At 40.8% G+C, this 22,006-nt stretch overlaps 1 protein-coding gene across 2 annotated transcripts; it reads left to right on the top strand.

Annotated features, from left to right (window-relative positions):
• The first annotated feature begins 4,275 nt into the window (after positions 1 to 4,275).
• On the top strand, positions 4,276 to 21,791 carry LOC310657888 (serine/arginine-rich splicing factor 5-like). 2 transcript variants are annotated; one of them, XM_083399088.1, is made up of 9 exons: positions 4,276 to 4,420; positions 4,812 to 4,869; positions 5,463 to 5,599; positions 9,244 to 9,314; positions 10,932 to 11,024; positions 12,931 to 13,003; positions 18,777 to 18,850; positions 19,257 to 19,367; positions 20,219 to 21,791. In XM_083399088.1, exons 3-9 carry the CDS (start codon positions 5,474 to 5,476, stop codon positions 20,466 to 20,468), a joined length of 798 nt encoding a protein of 265 aa, XP_083255214.1. In that variant the 5' UTR covers positions 4,276 to 4,420; positions 4,812 to 4,869; positions 5,463 to 5,473; the 3' UTR covers positions 20,469 to 21,791. The 2 variants fall into 2 exon arrangements, with proteins under 2 accessions (XP_083255214.1, XP_083255215.1); XM_083399089.1 differs by having other exon boundaries at positions 4,416 to 4,660.
• The last annotated feature ends 215 nt before the right edge of the window (positions 21,792 to 22,006 follow it).

Here is a 22,006-nt window from a genome sequence, read left to right as displayed (position 1 = left end):
GTGTCCCTTGTGCTGCCTTTTATCTCCATGAAATGCTGGGACAGTTGTCTGCAAATTTTGGGGTGAGGGGTCTGTTACGTATTCAGTGGTCTGTGTTTGCCTGAGCTTGAGTCTGGACCTGTCAGGGGTCTTTTACCTTTTTATAGAACAATCAGTAAAGTTGGGGTGAAAATTTGGTAAACGGGGGGGGGGGGGGGGGCGCGAGGACACACACACTGTCAGCTCCAGGTGCCTGGCTCTGCTTATGTAAACCAGCAATTTCTTTCCTCATTCCACACTATCCTGACCCACCAGATTCTATCTTTACAACCCATGATTTACCAGGCACCAATCATAGACCGGTATTTTGTAATTTAAATCCTGGCAGTGCTATAATGCCAGCATTTACATTTCCTAGTATCTATCCTAGATAGATGACTGCCAGTTACCCCAATGGGGCATAAATAAAGTGCTTGTCTGTCTGTCTGTCTGTCTGTCTGTCTGTCTGTATCTCTGAGGCCAGAGAACCGCACACATCCTCTCTTAAGATCCCAGCACATTGGTGCTCTCTGCTCACCTGTAGCCTGTCATTTGGTGGCATGGAAGTAAAGAAGCAAGCTTCCAAGTAAGCCCTCAATATTATGACTAGGTGAAAATGTGTAACAGATTTCTGTGGTGTTTGTCATGTTTGGAGTCCACCCAGTTCCACACCGGCTACTCTATCAGGGCAACAGCTCCCCAGGGTTTCAGACAGGCACCTCCCCAGACCTGCCTGGAGATTGGGAACTTTGGCATAGCAAGCAGCACTGTGGTCATTCCCCAATGCCTATAAAAACAAGGCCATCTTTGTCAGTCACGGAGTACTTGGCTGCACACGTTGGTGAAAAGAAAAGGAGCCATTTGTATGCAGGGAATCAACAAGAGATTCTTATTACAGCCAATTCATATAAACTTTGGCAGAGAAGAAGCCACGTAATTGTGGTTGTACTATCACATGCTGCATTAGTACAGTCTGTGACTGGCAGGACCCATGTGGGCCAAGTGAATGTTACACCACACACCAGTTATTACATTTATTGTCCATTTGGCATGGTGGTGATATGAAAAGTCTCTGCCAATCCTCAGCTTAAGCAATGGTTTGCAATGGGTTGGGAAAAAACAATATGGCGGCATCCTTTAATGCAGCAACCTGCTATGTATGTGGCAACCAGTTATGTTTTGGCAAGCCAAGGTTTAGGATTATTAAATTTGTATATTGGCCCACATTGGTCCTGCCAGTATATTGCTCCCCACTAAAAAAAACCCGAAGTGATTTACAGTAAAAAAAAAATGCAATGATGAAATTTTAAAAATGGTATTTAAAAACAGATGTAACAAAATCATACAATATCACTGACGTTGCCCAAATGCCTGGGAAAACAAAACTGCCTTTGCCTTGTGCCAAAACTGGGGAAACCATTCCTCAGAGGCCACATACCGCAGAAAGATCTGAAGTAGTCTTGTTAAAACAAAGCAAAAAAATCTTCTAACCTATTTTGATAAGGAAATGCTGTGTTGCATATTTAGCTTTTAGTGATGTGGAAATGTTGAAAAGCTTGTGTGCCAACTGTGCTCATTAATATGTAATCAGGCACAACATCTTGTTTCTACTCCCCCCACCCTATAATCTTTCTTGCACAACATTTAGCCCAGATCAAAATATCAGGCAGGTGACAATTCTCGTGCATTTGCCTTCCTGCGCCACCCTCAAAGCAGTAATGCAAAATAGAAAGAGAGAAAGGCATCTCATAATCATTGGAATGAAGTTGCTTTATTTTGATTTAGGCTATTGGTCTGCAAGGGGGACATTCACTCCCTCCTCCCTGGGATGAACCATAATCACTAGATTCCCAGCTCCCCCCCCTTTTTTTTTTTTAAAGTCTCTAAGACTTTTAGAACCCAAGATACAGAGTGGGGTGTGTGGATGCACTACTCTGCCCACTCCTAGAAATAGAGAAACATAGAAGTGTAGAGTGAGAAACTAGTTTGGCCCAACCTTCCAGTGTTTTAGCCATTGAATGAAGCCATGGTATTTTGAAACCACTTTTGGTAGTCTTCCCTAGTGCAGTATTGGTGCCCCATAGAAAACAATTGAGAAGCCCAATTTTTTAGTGTTCCTGTGATTAGGATGCATCTACCCCCCCCCCCAAAAGTTTATGATCTTCTAACTCAGGCCTCATTTTATAACCCCCTAAGACACCCAAGTTTGGAATTTAAAAAAAATACCCTGCCTAGTCAATTTAGAATCTGTTGTTGTCGTTAATATGCCCATATTGCAAGGAGTGGGGCTATGGTTGAGAGTGTGTGGAGTTACACAAGCCTTGCAAAGTAGCCCAGTGCCATTATAACCATTTTGCATTTAGGGGTGTGGGTAGAGTTTACCCAATTTCAGTGTTTCCTTTTGGAAATGAGGCACAGCAGAGACTCTGGTGTCTTTATGGTATATGGTATTGTTTCTCTCATAACCACAGCCTTGGATTCAAGCAGAAATCAGCCATGGCTTTCTCTCTGCCTTTTTAGCCTGCCACTTTCCCCTCTAGGTCACATCTCTGCAAACTGTGTCCTAAAAGTCAGGCTTTGTCCTCCTAAGAGTTGGAGGATAGGCCCTATCCATTTTGGCATCTGGCACAGAGCCCCCTTTTCTTTGTTCTCTAAATGGCCAATCACCCAGAAGGCTAGCCTGGCTTGATTGGCTTTTAACACTTGCTGGATCCAGGGATCAAAGAGGTCTAACACCCACAAACTTATAGCAGTAAGCATGACTCATCTAGTTCAGAATCCTGTTCTCACAGTTGGCAACCAGGAAGCAAAACATGAGCACAACTCTATATTATTATTAATATTTATTTATTTATTGAATTTATATACCGCCCTATACTTGGAGGTCTCAGAGCAGTTCACAAAAGATCACAATACATAAAATCAAAATACAGTGGTACCTCTGGATGTGAACGGGATCCGTTCCGGAGCCTCATTCGCATCCAGAGCAGAACGCAACCCGAGTCTGTGCGTCGCAATTCATTGCTTCTGTGCATGCACGTGACGTCATTTCGAGTGTCTGCGCATGCGCGAGCAGCGAAACGCGGAAGTAACGCGTTCCATTACTTCCAGGTAGCCGCGGAGCGTAACCTGAAAACACTCAACCTGAAGCGACTTTAACCCGAAGTATGACTGTAAGAACAATAACCCAATAACCAGCCCCCCAAAAGAGCCACATTTTAAAAGGCTTTAGTTATATAGAGCTATATAGAATCCCATCCCCCACCCCTTCCCCACGAGCTAGGGGCAAGTAACAATATATTTATTAATCTGCCATGCCTCTCGTAGTTAAACAGCTACAGTATTATAAACAAACTGGTTATAACACTACTGGTTTTCCCAGTAGTGATGTATGGAAGTGAGAGCTGGACCATAAAGAAGGCTGATCGCGGAAGAATTGATGCTTTTGAATTATGGTGCTGCAGGAGACTCTTGAGAGTCCCATGGACTGCAAGAAGATCAAACCTATCCATTCTTAAGGAAATCAGCCCTGAGTGCTCACTGGAAGGACAGATCCTGAAGCTGAGGCTCCAGTACTTTGGCCACCTCATGAGAAGAGAAGACTCCCTGGAAAAGACCCTGATGCTGGGAAAGATGGAGGGCACAAGGAGAAGGGGACGACAGAGGACGAGATGGTTGGACAGTGTTCTCGAAGCTACCAGCATGAGTTTGACCAAACTGCGGGAGGCAGTGGAAGACAGGAGTGCCTGGCGTGCTCTGGTCCATGGGGTCACGAAGAGTCGGACACGACTAAACAACATTATAAACAAAAGCCCTTTGTATCACTTCAGGAAGAAAACGCAGCTCAGGCTTTGGCAAAGATGCCTCTGCAAGGAAGAATTCAAAGTGTGCATTTTTATTTTATGGCTTGAAAGCACCCAACTGCAGCGAAGGACAAGGACCTTAGCTTGCATACGTAAACACTGTGCACAAGGAGAGCCCGGCAGCTGCTCTGGATGAATTAGCCTGGCAGAGAAGCATGGTTTGTATCCCCGCCCGCACTGACGTCCTGAAATGGCGCGATCGCCATTCGCGAGAGCTGATTGCCTAGCTCTCTCCCTCGGAAGGACAACACCACCCGGCCTGCCTCTCTGCCAACCCCCGCTCTCCACGAGGCCCCTTCGGAACGGCAGCCGCCTACAACTCCCAAGCGGGGCAGCGGGCCCTCCATACGCGTCCAGCAAAGGCGTTCAAACCGCGGCCTCTGGCGCGTTGCCTTCTGGGAGTCGCAGTCCGCAAGCCGGTTGGAGAGAAAGGGGCCTTTGCGCAGCCGCAGCCGCCTTCTCCGCGGCTCCTCCTCAGGGAAGTAGCGCCGCCATTTTCTCTGGCGGACTGAAGCGAGCGTCGCGTCCGGGAACGGGAGGTAAGCGAGTTTAGTTGGACGCTGGCACCGCCGGCGAGTGCGCGGTTTTCCTCACCCGGGAGAGGGGCCGAGCCGGAGCAGGGGCGGTTGGGAGAGCGAGGCGGCCCGTGGCGTCGGGGGATAAGAGCCAGCGGGCTCCGTTTTATCTGCTGTGGTAAACGGAGCGGAGCCAGGCTGCGAGGCCGAAGCTCCGCCTTGCCTGGGCCCTGCGCGGCGCCCGTTCCCTGCATTGGGTCCCGGGTGAGGACTCCCTCTCCGCATCCCCCGCCCCGGCGCCCCCTCTTCTTCGTCCCCACTTCTCTCGAGCCTCTGCCGTTAACACTCTCGTTCTTTTCCCCTTCCCTTTCCCCTCCCTGCCTTCTGCTCCCGAACCGCTTTTGCGTCCCTCCAGATCGGGCCTTGCAAGCGCATCTCAGCAGCCGAACTTTTCATCCATTTCCACTCAAAAGGTAATGATTGAGACGGACGATAAAGGAGCACATTTGTTTTTGTTTTTAACCCTCCTCACGATCTCTCTCTCTCTCTGGACACTTCTATTTTTGTGTGCACGCGAAAATGTCTTTATTATTCCGCCCGCCCCTGTGTTTTTTTTGGTAGGTATGTCATGAAAAGGAGGCTGAACGGCCTCTGATGCAGAAACATCATGAATCCTAAACTTGTTATCTGCTAAGGTGTTGCCTTATCTACTACCAGCTTCTTTTGGTGGAGGTAGTGGCTTTTGAGTTACACAAGAGCTCAGCTTGAAGGGTTTCTATGCTCCAACACCAGTGGGAGTTGGCGCCAAGTGAGAGGTGGTTTTAATTATTTATTTCTATGCAGTGGATATTGACTACATGTTTTGAGAGTGTGCATTGGGTACATTTGTGATAAAACTATACTCTAATGTTGTTTGCATCTATATTGGCGTGATATAGTGTTTTAAGAAATATGTTTTAAACACTGTCTTCAGTTGTCTCTTCTGTCCAACATCTGTGGGACTGAATTTTATTATTGATATAATAAAATACCTAACGTGAACACAAAAACTTAATTTTTTTTGCAGCTTAGGCTAAAATGAGTGGCTGTCGTGTCTTCGTTGGACGTCTAAGTCCACATGCTCGGGAGCGAGATGTGGAGAAATTTTTCAAGGGATATGGCCGTATACGTGAAATCAATCTGAAAAACGGCTTTGGTTTTGTGGTAGGTATATGCATATTTAAATATTTTCCTCCCAATCTAGATGACTGTAGGCAGTTACATTGTAACATACAAATCACAGGAAATCTGATTAGGCAAAATATCAGAAATGTTAAACTTCCATCTTCTCTTTAACCTTTTAGATCTTTCTGTAAATGGCTCTTAATATGTGCAAACTTCCTCTTTGAAATTGCTAATATGGTAAAATGGAAGGCTGCTTTTTAGGTAAGAATGAAATAAATTAGCTTTGCAATTAATCATAGCCGTAGGTTGTATATGCCATGGTTCCCTCACCTGAGCCTCTCCCTCCAACCCAACATTTCTCTCTGCTGCCATTACATTTTCCTTCCTCCCCCAAACTCGTAAGAAAAATAAAAATATGGAACTTAAACTTAAGGTAAATACTCAGGATGGTTGGTTAATGCTCAAAGTTTTAAGTCGGGGAGGGAAGGGGAAAACTGACAGCTTTCTTAATAGAGGTGAACTAGCCAGGTTTGTGTGGTTCTCTTTTTGTACTGGAATTCTCTGTTCCATGTACAAAACAAGAGAGCATACTCTGAACACAAATTACTTACATCTTGAGGGGTTCTTAGTATTCAGAAATTCCAGCAACCATTAGGTGATCCTTCTTTCAATGAGAAAGAAGCCAGCCAGTTCTGCTTAGGTGGGAAGCACAACAGGTTTGGTGGGACACATGTCGTCTTCCTGACCCATGCTATCAAGCAAGAGGAGAGAGGAACACAGAAGGAAAAGCAGCAGTCTTCTTTTCTGTATTTGCCTATCCAAGCAAACTCAGTGGGGCTGTGGGGACTTGCATTTTCTCTTCTCTTGCTAGGCAAGCTAGGCAACTTGCCTAGCTGGGGTAAAGGATACTTGGATTCTTTCTTCCTCTCTCTGAAATAGACAGATAGGGAACAAAAGTCCACACAACTAGTGCACATCATACCAAACAGAGGATGATAAAGTTCCATTTTTGGGGCAGCATGTGTGACTTTATTCCCCCACTCAACAAGCAGACAGGGAACCTAGCTTGCAGCTGTTTTTCCCATGCAGGAGGGGAGAGAAGTAGTTCCATGTGCCACCTCCAAAATGATAGGTAAACTGAGCAGAAATCTAGTTATTTCCCATTTTCTGCAAGGCAGGAAGTTGAATCCCACAGATGGGGTCTTCAGAGCTCATGAACAGTGTTAGAAACTGAGATGTGAAAGCTAGGAGTTAAATGGCACCTTAAGCCTAAGGTTATGGGCGCCACAACAGAATGTCTAAGTAGGTGTTTTTTATACAAAGCTGGAAATGAATGAACTGCAGCAAAAAAACCCATATATTCATTTTCCATATGGTCTCATCCTCATCTGAAGACTGCAAAAAACAAAGCTATACTTCCTGCCCGCCCTCCTAATATTCTTATGTGGGTCACTCCAGCCTTCAGAGAGTGGCTGGAAGTGGGGAGACAGAAAAAGGTCTTCCTTTCTTTCCACTTTGCAGACAAGCCCTGGATTCTTCCTAACCCCCTTTCCTTCATATAATCTGTGGGATTATATTTCCTTCATCTTTTTGGCACCACAATTAGCACACATTACAGGCCTATACAACTGATGGCAGAGACACCCACCTTGAGTGTCTAGTTCACAAACCTAAGACTTCATTGTCCTTCAATGATCCCACTCCAAAATTGGTTTCGATTTTAAGCATCACTGTGAGAGAGTGAGGTAGATAACACTTTAAAATGCATTACTTAAACCAAACCTATTTAAATCAATCTGAGGCTATAGAGTGCAAAACTGTCTTTCTGTAAGGCCAGCTGAGAGGCTGAACCTCTCAGCTTGCCTGTAATGATCTCTTGGAAGTCCAGCAGGGAGGATTTTCTCCTCCCATGCCTTCAGCGCCAGCAGCGGCAGTTTTAATCTTAAATATTAGGTGCAGCACTGCACCCAGATCTCAGAAACTGCTCACACTAATGAAATTCCCTGTCGCAAAACGTGCCTAGAGCAACAGGAGTTTTGAACGCTGCTTATGGAGGTTGCATACATAGGCTGCATTCACCCATCACAATAAGCAAGGGTTGATGGATTATAATGGTATACTGTGAATGTGCACCGTGCTGGTACCTGCAGCCTGATGTCTCCCACTTCACTTATCTCCTGACATGAGAGAGAAAGGAAAAACCAGGAAGCTGCAGTTGTTGTGACTTCAGATATGGGATCCTGATTTGTTGTTCCGAAACAAGCCAGCATCACCGCAAGCCTTTGTTGGCTTCCAGATCCTGACTAGTTTGGGAACTACAAACCAAGGTCTCTAGTTAGATATCACAGAAAGCCAAGCTTATCTACAGCTTCATGGGTTACTTCTCCACTCACATCAGGAAAAGCAGTCAGGCTTAATGTACCACCACATCACTTGCTCACCATGAATCATAAGCAAATCTGTCTTCTTGTGGGAACACTGACATGGTTGTCTTGCCTGGAGGCAATATTTATTTGCCCCAGGTGAGTGGTAATTTTTCTTTTGACTTACACCATCTTCATCAGTAGATTTGCCCATATTTTCTTTTGACCATAAGTCTAAATCACAGCAGCAAACAGCAGAACTAATGCTTTATTCAACCTGCATGCCATTATGCAGAATGCACAGTTCTCCAAAGCTTGCCAATTAACTTCAGGCATAGGTGGATGAAATGGGAAGCATAGGAAAATATCATGTGTTTTTGTAGTCCCAGACCACTCTGTTAGGCAGCTGTAGCATATTGTGTGAGGCTGTTTGGTCTGAAGACTGATGGGAATTCATCACTAAACCACTTCTTCTCATCCTGTGTGATTTGACAGCATGACATGACAGCATAGGTGTGCATGCTGCTGGACACTGTCAACCTGTATCATGAGTCCATTCTCATAATAGCACATCATTTCACCTGTATTTGGCAGATTTCATATATAATGAACTTGCATCGTACAATGGCATGAGATGTTACCGTAGAGGCAAGCATTCTACTGTATTGGGTGTTGGTGGTCTTCTATTTTTTGTTTTATTGTGTTTCTTATTTAAAATATTTCTACCCTTCCCTTTATTTAAGTATTTCTTTTAAACTACAGAGCAGACACATGTAGGCTAGCTGAACTAATATTCCACAAATGCCTAAGCAAATAGATGTTTTAGTAATTTAATGGTTAAGTAGATAAGTTTTAATTTGTTACTGAAATGAGTCAGTAGCTTCTGTACCTCAGGGGGGAGGGCATTCCTGACAAGACCCATTGCCATGTTGCCACAGAAAAGTATCTCCTGCCAGAGGAACACGTAAGATGAACTCCACAGAACTTGAAGCGTGGGCAGGCTCGTTTAGGGAGAGATGACACTCCTTTAAGTAGTTTCCAAGTTAGGGTTTACAATTATTGTTAACTTTCTCACATATTCAGTACTCTTGTGCTGATATATACAAGTTGGGTCCAATACATCTTTAGAACCACCTGAGCATGTATAGCCTAGCCCACTCAATAAGATCATCTGGAGGAGCATTGTTAATAGTCCTCTGTGTTACAGAGTCATGACTGTAATAAGCTGGAAAAAGGAATGGAAAAAATCCCCTATTAGGGCAATGAGATTTCACTCATAAAGAACTGACTACATGATTCGTTCCTTCTTTTCCTTCTTAGGAATTTGAGGATCACAGAGATGCAGATGATGCTGTTTATGAACTGAATGGTAAAGAACTGTGTAATGAAAGGTAATCTTTAATTATCGTAGAATTGTAGGGTTGGAAGGGACCCTGAGGACCATCTAGTCCAATCCCCTGCAAAGCACACAACTAATTGCAGATAAATTGCAATTATGTCTGCTCCAAGTAAATTGGATGGGATGGTCTGCATTTGATTTGTGCTGCTTGTGGGCGCAGAAGGCTGGTAGCAGATCAGGATGCAGGATTACCGCCTTACTTTTTCAACTGCTTTCTTTGAAACTGAAGAGCAGAAAAACTGGTGCCTACTGTTAACAAAAGAGACCTCACAAGAAATAGGGCTTCCTTTGTTTTTGGCAGATTACTAACATCTGTTAATCCTAGATTTGACTCCCTATATTGATCAGAGCATTCTAATTTGTGTAGTTGGTAACCCTACCAAATATACAGTGTTTTGTCAGGGACAACTTACCCTTTCTATCTCCTATGCCTATTCAGTCTACATATATGCCTTACTGAGACACTAAAAGGTTATATATTTCATTTTTTCAAGAGAGGCAAGGGGAAAGTTTGCACTCAGTAAAATACTTTTTTTCAGCTTCTCAAGAGTGGAACTGGTTTTCCATATGTTGTAGTTTGACCTCTGCACATCTTTGGGTTTGTTTTATGGCTAACAGCTACCAGCAGCTTCATACATTTAACTCAGTTTTCAAATACCTTCTAGAGTCAGTTCTTGATAAAAGGGAGGAGTTTTGCAATGAGAAAAGCTAAGTCTTAATTTGCACAACATCCTTGTCTCCCCCATGAAACTATATTCCTGGGCATCATGTGTAATTTACCAAAAGCAACTGGACTAAAATTACTATTGTAATTTCAGAAATAAAGTCATTCTAAGCTTTTTCTGTTTTTACTGAGTTTTCTAGTATTTGTATTAAAGCTACATTGCAAACTTTAAAGAAATACAGGGACCCATAATTCACTTGCCATGAACTCTTTGCCAGGATGCCCAGCAGTGTGCATACATGTGCATACTCTTCCTAAACTCATTTGCACTACAGGTTGTATAAGGTAAGAAATAGGGATATTTTCATGTGCAAGATCTTTTCTCCCTCCAGACTAGGCAAGCATTAGAGTTTGGGAGGGAGTTGGAGTCTTGCCTGTGTATGCAAAGACTTGGTAAGCTAAGAAGAACCAGGCGTGTCTCTCCTGCTGCTTAACTATCTTTATTCCCCAGCAGAAATGAGAAAAACACTGCCACCCCCACCCAGCTCCCTGTATATGCAGGGTTGGTGGTAAGCACAGCTATTGCTTTGGCCTTCTAGCTAGCCTCTGTCAACCCCCAAACTAATACAATTAAAAAGCTGAAAGAACTATGATGATATTCTCTCTTATTCAGTCATCTTAAATTGTGTACAATAGATGGATGTGTGAGGAAGTTAAGATTCGGCAAAAATGAGAGGGTTTTTTGGTTACACAGGTCTGAATAGACAAATATTTGCTTCTGTTTTCAAGTACCTCAAAATAGCTACATTTCATTTATGGAAATGCTTGGAGGAAGATGCCTATTTGCTTTGCGTATGTTTCCAGTAGAAAAAGATTGATGTGCTAAAGAAGCTATGTCTAGTTTTCATTTAATATTAATATTTTATTTTTCATTTAATCTTAAAGGGTTACAATTGAACATGCCAGAGCCCGAAGAGGGGGTAGAGGCAGATACCCACAACGGTTCAATTATTACCAATCCTATGGGGGTGGATCTAGGTAAGAAACACGTTCTTTTTACTGCAAAGTCACTTGTTAAGCAGTTTATATTAGACTATGAACATTCTCCATACACTCAGGTTTCTTAACAGTTCACATTTCTAGGGGTAGCTGCATAACATTTTAAGGTGTTCTTAATGAGCTGTGGTTATTTTCCCTACCTTTCATTACCTTTTTAGTAAGACCAATGCAAGGAATCTTAGGCTAACAATCTTTTCATTGAAATTACTGAATTCCAACTACCACCTTCAAATATTAGAAGGAGAGGTGTGTGCTGTTGGAAGTCATTAATTATTGCTGCACCTTGCCTAGTGGGTGCATGGTTAGCACTTGATACCTTTCATGCCCATTAATATAATTATGATGCACAAGTAGTGTACTCTCATGCCCGCAGCAAGAGTTTGTTATAGTTTGGTATCAGCCTGTAGTACTTTGGTCCTGTAGAAGCCTTACTGAATGGAATGGGCTTTGTGTGACTAGTGCTTAATGGACTGTGCCCCTCTTTGCTTAAACTTTCGCTGGGAGCCTAGGAGAATATAGACAAGTACTACTTGTATAAGTTAGTTGTGCTCCAAGGTCAGTAGAACCTACAACAAAGCAAATATGTCTACACAGAAGACTCTATAAGGCCAATATTTGTTTGAAATACACAGTCATTATAGAATGTATTTCTGTGATGCATGTCGGACAGTATATAGTACTTTAAAATATATTTCTCTCACGTTAAACTATTTCACTGTGTCTACTACAAGCTGCTGTTAAGACATCTGTTTATGAAATTGTTTAGACACTGTATTGATAATAATTGCTTTGAAATAAAATTTGCATTTTTGCATTTCATTCAGAGGCAGCCTTCTTGCCGTTCTCGTGCTAAACAGAAACCAAACACATTGGAAACTACTAATTTTGCATATTGAAGTATGCTGTTTAGATTCTCTTTTCTTTAGTGCAGTGATGTTGCTGCAGTAAGAGTGATCCAAGGTCGAGGCTAAAAGTGAACTTTACTAAAGTAGGATATGTGACTGACGTTCATGGGCATCTTGCATGGTAGTTACGTTCATGACATCAGGCACATGGTGCCAGACAAGAAGAGACTACTATTTCCAGTAGTGAAAAGTGGGACTCGGCCTTCCAGTTGGGGGATTCTGGAACTTCTTTTAAATGCTCTGAAGATCTGGATATTCTGAAAATGTGGGGCATTTAGAGGTATGCAAATGAAATGGAGTTGCCTCTGCTTAAATTTCCAAAAGATGCACTTGTTGTTGGTTGAATTTCATATTATATAAAAGAGCCATCATTTGGAGTGGATTTTGGTAGCTAGCCTGAACAAACTAATGTACAGTTCTCCAGTTGTTCATACTAGCGCTTTATAATATTTTGGGGTTTGATGACAGTAAGCCAGATCTTTTATTCATGTAAAATTGGGTAGATAGTGCATCAGCTCCCACAGCTTATTGAAGTACTATAGTGCTGTAGTAAGCATGCAGTCTCCACAGCCTCATCCTCCTGGGGTGATTCATGCCTGTATGTTCATCATTTGATGTGTGTTCACAGCATGTAGGGACTTTGAAAAATGTTGTTAGGTGATAGCATTGAAAGCTGTTTATATGCTGGCTGTTGCACACATGGAGGTCATTGACTGATGAACACACTTGCGTGAACTGCCCCATAGTCATTTAGCGTGTGTCTTGGAGTTTGTGTATATATTCCACTTGCCTTCCCTATTACAGACAATAAGCAACTGCCCGGTAGCCTTTCCCCCCATTTAAATAGAACACAGTCAAATTTCTAAAACATTTTCTGGTTTACTGAGCAATGTGAAGCAATCTGTCCCAGCATAATGCACTTTCATTTTCCGCATGAAGTATAAATGAACAAATAATGGAAAAATGTGTTTCTCTTGTAGCCAGTATGGACCACCTCTTCGTACTGAACATAGGCTTATAGTTGAGAATCTTTCTTCACGTGTTAGCTGGCAGGTGAGTTGGAGTTGACCTTAAATACTTCTTTCTTCTCAAAAACAAGTCGTCCCCTTGAAGGAGACACCATAAAATTTAACTTTGCAGCTAAAGCAGTCAGAACATTTTTATTAAAACTCAGGCTTAAAGTTCTTTGATTTGCATACCAAAAAATAAGCATTTAAGCAGCATGTTTTTATTTTTAAAATGAAGAGCTGATTAGTGTTTCTTGGACAACTATAATCCTCATCTAATAAGAATTGTGAAAAATCTATTTTAAGACATAATCTTCGTAATTAAAGGCATGTCTCAGTGGGAAGGTCTGTAGTTTGTATCTGGCTTCAATAGAATGAACAGAATGACTGCATGGTTAAAAGAACTCTGTGTTCATAATGCAGGAAATTTTATGTATTACTTAATTCTAAAAGAGGTTTGTGGCTTTCATTGCATAGCTGGTGTGTGTGTTAAATAACATTCAACATATACATAACTTCACAGTATTGCCTCAATTTGGTTTCCTTGCAAAGACAATGCTTTTTTACTCTTCCTAACTGTAAGGGGTACATGACTAACATAAACCTGAAAATTTCATGCCACAAATTAGTTTGCTTTTCAGGTGCCCACAGGACCCTTGTCTTAGAACACCAATTTCACATGCAGATTAAAAATATTTATTCTGAAATTGGATAAAATTGGATAAATGAATGAATTGGATGAAATTGGATAAATGAATCCTCACTTTCAGTATTTCAGCTTTCTGGCATGTTTTCCATGCAGGTGTGGATGTGCTTGGGTAGGGAGAAGCCTATATATACCATCTTGAGTGAAGATTATTCAAGTATTTGACCAGGTGTATACTGGAAAAAGTTGCTATCATTTGCTAGGTGGCACTTAGTCTGGCAGGTTTGCTATACCAAATAATCCCTGAAGTTCATTTTGATTCTACTCTTTAGCAAGGCAGCAAGCCTTCAAAGTATACCAGCTTCTGTTATCATTAGCCAGTGAATCTTCAGCTGCTTCACATACCTTTCATTCTAAAGATTTAGTTGTGAAACAAAAAATGAGATTTCATTGAGCCAGTAAAGTAGAATGTAAATGTAGAATGTATTTTTATTAGATTTATTTATAATAGGTTTAGGCAAGTAGCATATTGTCAACTTAATAATCTGCTTTAAATTAGGTTATGGTAGCCTTCATTTTTAATAATATCTATGTGTATATCACTTCCTACAAAGGAGGAATCTGCAAACTAAAGACTTCTTTTCTGCTCTTTGGCTTGCATGTATGCTAACATTTGTTGAGGCCCTGAACAATATTTCACCTATTAACTTCTGGGTATAATGGTTGCATCCACAGTGAAGACTAAATTTTTTGTTTAAAAAAAAAGCTGATTCTGGTGTCCTGAGTTCTCTTGTAATTTCCTTTTGACTGGTTGCTGTTGTGCTTAAATGAGGGGCAATTATTACCTTGATCTTAGCACTACTGTCATCAGTGCATGATTTGTCACTTTACCTAACCTCAGTTTTGTCTTCATTTTAATTTGTAAATTTCACCGTGGGGAATGCCTAGCTTTTTAACAGTGCTCTAAACATGTGTTCATCAAACAGGGCTTTCTTTGGAACCCAAAGGAAGAAGGAAAGGGAAGGAACAGGTTGTAAATAATTGCACAGTTCAGGAGCAAGATAGCTGTCAAGAGAATAATTGCAGCAAACTATTTAGCATACTGCACAATAGCCTTAGCTGAAAGTAAAGAAACAGGGCTTACTAATATAGGAAATAAACCTGAGGCAAGTTAGCCTTTGTTAGCTGATGTAGTGAATTGTAAGAATAATGAAGAGCTTAGTGTTGGATGGAGAGGTCCACATGGGTGATGAAGGGAAACCTGGCATATACATTTGGAGTTCTCTATTTGTGTGGAAATACAGAACTCAACAGTTGAGTCCACTGTAGAACAAAATACATATATTGAACTACTTGTGTAATTTGACAGGATTAAAATTGCTGCCTTTCCAATAAGTTGCTCAGGGCAACCTACAGAAAAGTATAAAACGTGAGATGCATAGGGTACCAGTTTTTCAGTGATTTGACTTATGATCCTGAAGTCTTTTGATATCAACACAGGACTTTTTCCATAGATCAGCATTACAGATCCCTTTTTGCATTTTAGAAAAGTTTTATAAAATAACTGGGTGGGCCTGTGTCTGGCAATTTATTATTAAAGTGCCTAAATTTGAACCAGTCTCTCTCACTCATATGAGAGATGCATGGGAAGAAATAACTAAAGGGAGGAGAGTTGAGCACATGTGAGTCCCGATACGTTGCATTTGTTTTACAAGTAGCTGTGTGGAATGGCCCACTGGGAAAAATCCTGGGTATGAGTCCAGTGCCACTTATTTTTAAGAACTACTCAATTGTATCTAGAGGCCATCTCTCTTGAGTATTCAGTTTCCAATAGAAGCCAGCCAGATACCTTCATGCCCTGCTTATATATTTCTCAGAGGCAAAGACTGTTATTTTATTCCCAATATCAAAAGTATAGTGTCTCTAAACATGAAGGTTCCATCTGTCTACTATGAATAGTCTTCCATTTATTTGGTCCCAGCCAAGTTTCAGTTGTCATTGGTTATAAATGCATGTCACTTTTGTGACGCTTCATTCTGAGGCTTGTATCTCACAAAATTTCCCAGTACACTTTCTGGTGTTGGTAAATGCTGTACTTGTATTATCATTTGCAGCCATTGGGAAAGCTCATCAGGTCATTTGAGACCAGCATGTATGTGCTCTGGTGGGCTATGTCTAATATAGCTACACTGATGCTGCCTGGTGGGTGGGTTTGGGTGGGTGTATGATGGTGTGGTGCAGTTCTTAATTTAATGGAAAATTCACTGATGTGATAGCACTTCCATCGCTGCTTTTAGACTGCTGTTTATGAAAAGCAGTTTGTATGAAGGCACTTAAAACCTTGCCTGGCTCTGCAGAGGTGAAATTAAAAATAGCCAGAACCATTTAGTAAGGTACTTCACACAACATATTGCTGAGTGGAGCAACTTCTGTGTGATTCTGTTTTGAACATCTGCGGTGCTGTATCCAAGTGAATGAATCAGGCCTTGGTGCAAATTAAGGCAAGGCAAGCAAACAAGGTATGTTTCTGTTCTGAACAGCATAAAAGTCATCACTTTGCTCCTGAGGGTTTTACATCACAAAGCAACATTTTCTGTTCAAATCTGTTTTGCTGCCATGATACAAACTACCTGCTGGTTTATGGGAAAGTTGTACTTTTGGGATAGGTGAGATTACGATTTGTATGAGAAACACTAAATTATTGCAGGCATTGGTTTATCTCAGAGGTTACTTAGTGCTTACCTAAACATGTTTTCTGAAAACATCATGACTTTATCCTGAGGAGATTCTGGCAAATGTGATCAGAAACAAAAAAAATTGCCATGCTGCTTCCATGGCCATTTCTTTGCCTTCACTAACTAGGACATAATGTATGCCTGGCTTCATCATTTCCATAAGCTTTGAATAGTAACAGGAAACACTTTTTAATGCATCCTTTCCCATATAAATGAAAAGCTGTTTTCAAGGTCCATTGAAATCAGTTTCTGGTTGTCTTGTCTACCTTAGTGGGATTTAGAAAACTAATACTCATCTGCTCACTGTAGCAGTTGCCCCCAGATAAGTGCCTGTCCTGTGTTTTTTTACTAGCCGTTTAAATTTAGAGCGAAAAGTGGCAAAATTGTACAACTAGGAGCAGTAGCGCAGGCAAGGTTGAAGTTGAGCTGGATTGTGTCCTGATGTTCAAAACTTACTAACTAGCATCTCATGTTCCTAGCATGCAACCAAGCAAGCTTTAAGATGAGAGTGCATACATCTTCTTTTGAAGGCCAGCACATTCTGGTGTTTAAAAGTGTTCCAATCTCTTCCTTATTGATTATGACTTCTAAAATCTAGAATCCCAGTAACTTTTAATAGCACATAGTTTTTACAGCTGATTTTCCCCTAATGGCTGCAAGGTCTCCATAAGCCTAAAGCTAGGAAACTAGATCCCTTGGCATTCTGTGGAAAGTTGTTGCTATACAGCTACTTTAGTCTTCTAATCTAAGGTTCGTCTAAGTTCTCAAGAAACATACTTGAGCTGTCAACATCTGTACAGACTATTTTGCTTGATGTTTATAGTGTACGTAATCTTACAATAGACAAGAAATCAAATTTCAAATACATGGTATGGTTGTATTTTTAAATTTAGATGCCTGCCTTTATAGGTTTATTCACCTGTACTATCAAAGCTAATTGAATTGCATAAGGATTAATGAAAATGTTTTTTTGGCTTTGTCTCCTATTTACTGTGGATATAATCAGTTTGAAGTATTGTGAACATCATTTTGTATTGTATGTTGTGAACTTTGTATTGGGGAGAGTTCAATCCTACAGATGCTGAGTACCCTGATCTTGGCATGCGCAAAACTTTTGTGCTCATTGTGCAATTAGAAATTTCACCATCACTGGATTTTACATGTTAGAGGGTGTGCATGCATAAATATCAAGCAGATTTTGGGCTGGAGTGCTCAGTATGTTGTAGAATTGAACTCTGCCATGAAATGTCTGCTATTAAACTTGTTTCGTGTTAGGTTAAAGGCTCAGGTTTTCAGACTGTTTTATTCACATGTTAGTTTGTAAAAACTAAATTGAACTTTATTAAACACTAAAGTAATTGAGGCATCCTGTAAACTGTAGCTCAGTTTTAGGCTTTTTGTTTGTATTTTTTTTCACAAATATATATCTAACCAAGTTCATTTTGAACCTCTTTTAACAGCCTTGCTTTGGGTTAGCCCTCGTTTCTCTTGTGTGGAGGAGAAAGAACCCAAGAGGTTGGGGTTCCTAGTGGCTGAATTTCTAGGGCTTGGCCTGTTCTGAGTTTTCCCTTTGGTACCCATGACACACCTATCTTGGCGATGTAGATCTTGGTTGGCCCACAGCTCGATTGGCTAGCACAGGTCAACCTCAGGTTCTAGAGCCGCTTCCGGAGACTGTGTCCAGTGCTTTCAGGGTCTCTGGTACATCTCCCTGAAGCACATTGCTATGGTCCATTCCTCTGTCCCTCCCATGTAAGGGAGTTCCTCTTGGTCTGCTAGGCAATTATTGGACAAGCGACTCTTTGCTTAAGGTACCTGCTTATATCATCTGACCACTTGTGGTATGTTGTGGTAAGTAGCCTATGGCTATAAAATGTCAGCTATTCTTTGGGGCACTTTGTAAAGGTTAAGAAATAAGTCATAAACAACTTATTTTAAAATATCTTTAACACTTAGTTGTGTAGTGTTGCAGCATAGACTCAAGCTCAATTACATTAAATGCAAGTCTCTGTTAAAATAACACTGAGGTTGTGACACGAACTGATGAAAGCAGAAAAGTTGTTCTTCTGCCTTTTGACAGCTTGTGACAGAATCTTAGCATTAACTTAATAAAGACATTTGTGTTTAATTTGTATAGACAAGAGGAAGAATGTTTGCAGGCAAACCTTTTAATATACAAGTAAACTGAGACTTCATTTATGATCAAATGCTTGCATTTAATAACACCATTTGTGACATAGTTAATATATGTGGTAATCCTTTAAATGGTATGTTATATTGCCATATCTGAGCAATGTGATTAGCTTAATTTTTCTCATTATAGCTGTAATATATGGGAGTTTACTATAATTGTTAGCCATAACAAGGAGACCCGTTTAAACGCGAATTCTTTAGTTCTATGCATCATTTTCTAAGCTGAACTGTGACTTTTACTGCAGGATTTGAAAGACTTCATGAGAAAGGCTGGAGAAGTTACCTTTGTAGATGCACACAGAAACAATCCAAATGAAGGGTAAGATTTGAACTTTGCACCCAAGGTAGTTAGCTTGATTGGTTCCAAACGCAATGACAGTGGTGTTAGTGTTGTTGCAACATACACAGGATCAGTAGAATAAAATGAAGCACTCTACTCCTGTGCACTTCTATTTCCAGATTGGTTGCCGAGGCAACCATGCCACATTCTATTTGGCTAGGAATAAGTGATCATGTGGAAGTTCTAAGGAAGGTACATGGAGCTTTATGTCACAATCTGAAATTAAGGGTTTGGGAAATTCACACCATCGTTTACTATAACACTGTTAATTTGAATATGAGCATTGAAGGAGAGGAGGGCAGGATCATTGCTCTTCAGTAATCTAAGTAGAAAATAGGCTCTATAATATTTGAACTTAAATGTCAATTTTGTTTTGGCTGTGCAGTGTGGTGGAGTTTGCATCATCCAGTGACATGAAGAGTGCATTGGACAAGTTGGATGGCAGCGAGTTGAATGGGCGCAGAATTAAGCTAATTGAAGATCGCAAAAGGCGCAGGTATGTCACCATATGTGAAGATCTGATGGACTTGGCAAGAAACATGGCAATCAGGGCAGGGGGGCAGGAAACAAGATGTTAGGGAAATGTTGCTGCCCCAAACCTTCTCAATGTACGATTGAACTGGATCTCTGCCCAAGTATTTCCATGATGGGAACCACAAGTAGTGACAAAAAATGCAGGGTGACAACACTTGGTATAAACAAATAATTTCTAAATTTTATAGCTTTATGGAGATAGCCAGAGTGATCCCCTCCCCAGGTTTGCTAGACTCCCACTCCCATAAGCCCCAGCCAGCATGGTCAATTGGCAGGAAAGGGAGATGGAGGGCACCACCTTGGCGACCCCAGTGTATTTAGTTAGAGAAATTAGAATGAGAGAAATTGGAGTACAGACTGTGGGATCTGTATTATGCCTGCTTTCTACACTAAGCAAGCTTGTTTACTGTACAGTGGCACTGAGATAGGGATCAAAAAAGAGCCTTGAAATTCTCAAGATTTTTTGTAGACTTTTAAGTATGAGAGTTTTCTGAGTATGAGAGTTTTCTGAGTTGCTTCGCAAGACGGATTTCCCTATGGGCTTGCTTCGCAAGACGAAACGTCTTGCGCCTTTTTTTTAAAACCGCCAATGCATTCCTATGGGAAACCGTCAATACACAGTGGTGCTTCGCAAGACGAAAAAACTTGTAGAACGAAAAAACTCGCAGAACGAATTAATTTCGTCTTGCAAGGCATCACTGTATAGATGGCATTTTAAAAGACGACCCAGTTGTGTAGTGGGAATATGCAAGACTGGATACAAAAAAAAAATTATGAATATGACTGTCATAAGATCTGTTCAATCTTTATCAGAAGCAGATCCCGTTCACGGAGTTATTCAAGATCTCGCAGCAAGTCTAGATCTGCAAGATCTTCCAAGTCAACAAGCAAGTCTCGTTCTCGAAGCCGTACCCCCGAAAAGAGGGGCTCTCGAAGCCGCACACCTGAAAGGAAGGGCTCAGAGAAAAACCACCACTCTGGCCCGCAAAATTCCTCTCCATCTCCTCCCCCAGCCAAGAAAAGGTCTCGCTCTAGGTCGAGCTCTGCTGAAAGCCGCAGTTAAGGTATTTTGAGAGGTGTATAAATATTTCATTTCTAAGTCAAATTTTCTACAAGCCTGAATAAGATGCAAATGGGGGTGGGGGGAGGGACAATTCATCAGGTGAGCATAGACCTCTGAAGAGAGTATGTAAACTTGCCCTCTTTATAGAGTTAGATAAATTGTAACCAATAATAAAAGCAATTTAAATTGGCAAATTATAATTACCCACATGTACTATGTACTTCTCTAGGTGAAGCCTTACTGACTCAAGCAGTACACATCTGGGAGTTTTGTCCTTATTGTTGAATATGATAAATTTAAGACATGGACTGTGGTGCCACTTTTCAGAGTCCTTTGGCTGTGCTTCTTGTTTGCACATAGAATATCTTCTAGTTAACATTGAGTAAATCACCATGGATAGTTCAGCTGACTATTAACATGCTGTTTTGAAAAGTCCCATGCAACTTCCCAATATACAGTTATCCTTTAGTAGTGCACAGGTGGGTATCTGAATTGTGAAGGAATATTTTTTCCTTATTCTTAACGAGTATTTACATTTAAAGTAGCAAGCCAGGGAATGTGTTTTAATGTGTTATCTGGTTAAGCAGATGCTGCTGTGAAATTTTTAATGCTACTTTAGAGTAAGGTCTAGTCAAGAAGTACATCTTCCACACCAAATTTTACCTGGACAGGGTACAAAGTTTCATAACCCACTTCATGATATAAAAAATCAAAACATAACGGATACTTTAATGCAGCAACTTAGAGTATTTAACCTGGCAGTCTTGCAAAGGCATTGTTTTACAGAGATACCCTTTGTGAAATAAAAATACACCAGTTTTACTGAAGTTTTTATTTTAATATTACAAAGAGAGCGACCAGAGTGTGACACTTAAATACTGCAGGTACATGTAGTATCAGAAGCAGTAAATTGTCAAATTAAATAGGGGAAGGTTATTTTCAAACTCAAAACAAATTTCCAGTCAAGCTTCATGTAATGTGAATTTATTAATGCTAAAGTGTAAAAGGGCATTTTCCTTAGGTTTACAAAACATGATTTTGTTTTTGTTAGTAAGTAGTACTCTGTTAATCTTTAACAACTTTGTGATCACTAAACTACCTGGCTTCCACATACCTAAATGAGGGAATCTGCTTCAAATATTTGTAAACTGAACCCTAAAATGTTTAAATGTATTGGTGTGATACAGTAAATACAATAAATGTTTCTCCCCTGCTTACTGCAGCTTCAGCGGTCTTTCTGTGTTGCTCATTAAAGCTAAGTTTGTAAACTTTTTTCTTTGTTAGCAACAGTTTTATTTTCAATAAAATTGATACATAATAAAATGTTACTTTGTTGGATCATTGTTCAGACTCATTACCAAACAGAGTTACTCCTCTCCAGTGTTTATTTCCATTATCTTGGATTAAATAATTTTGAAAGATTAGGGGAGGTGTGTTTATCTGTGTAAGAAAAATACTTGCTTATAATAATTGAGTCCCAGCCTTAATACCTATAACACTCCAGGATTAACTTTTTTAAAAATGCTCTGTTTGTTATA

Source organism: Podarcis tiliguerta (genome assembly GCF_965153285.1).
Source record: "Podarcis tiliguerta genome assembly, chromosome: 1".
Lineage (NCBI taxonomy): Eukaryota > Metazoa > Chordata > Lepidosauria > Squamata > Lacertidae > Podarcis > Podarcis tiliguerta.
This window is presented reverse-complemented; position numbering and strand designations above follow the sequence as displayed.

Excerpts from the sequence above, each read along its gene's own strand:
- LOC310657888 (XM_083399088.1), top strand. The coding sequence starts at position 5,474 with ATGAGTGGCTGTCGTGTCTTCGTTGGACGTCTAAGTCCACATGCTCGG. Across the intron at positions 5,600-9,243 it reads AAAACGGCTTTGGTTTTGTG|GAATTTGAGGATCACAGAGA; the intron begins GTAGGTATATGC and ends TTTCCTTCTTAG. Across the intron at positions 19,368-20,218 it reads GAAGATCGCAAAAGGCGCAG|AAGCAGATCCCGTTCACGGA; the intron begins GTATGTCACCAT and ends AATCTTTATCAG.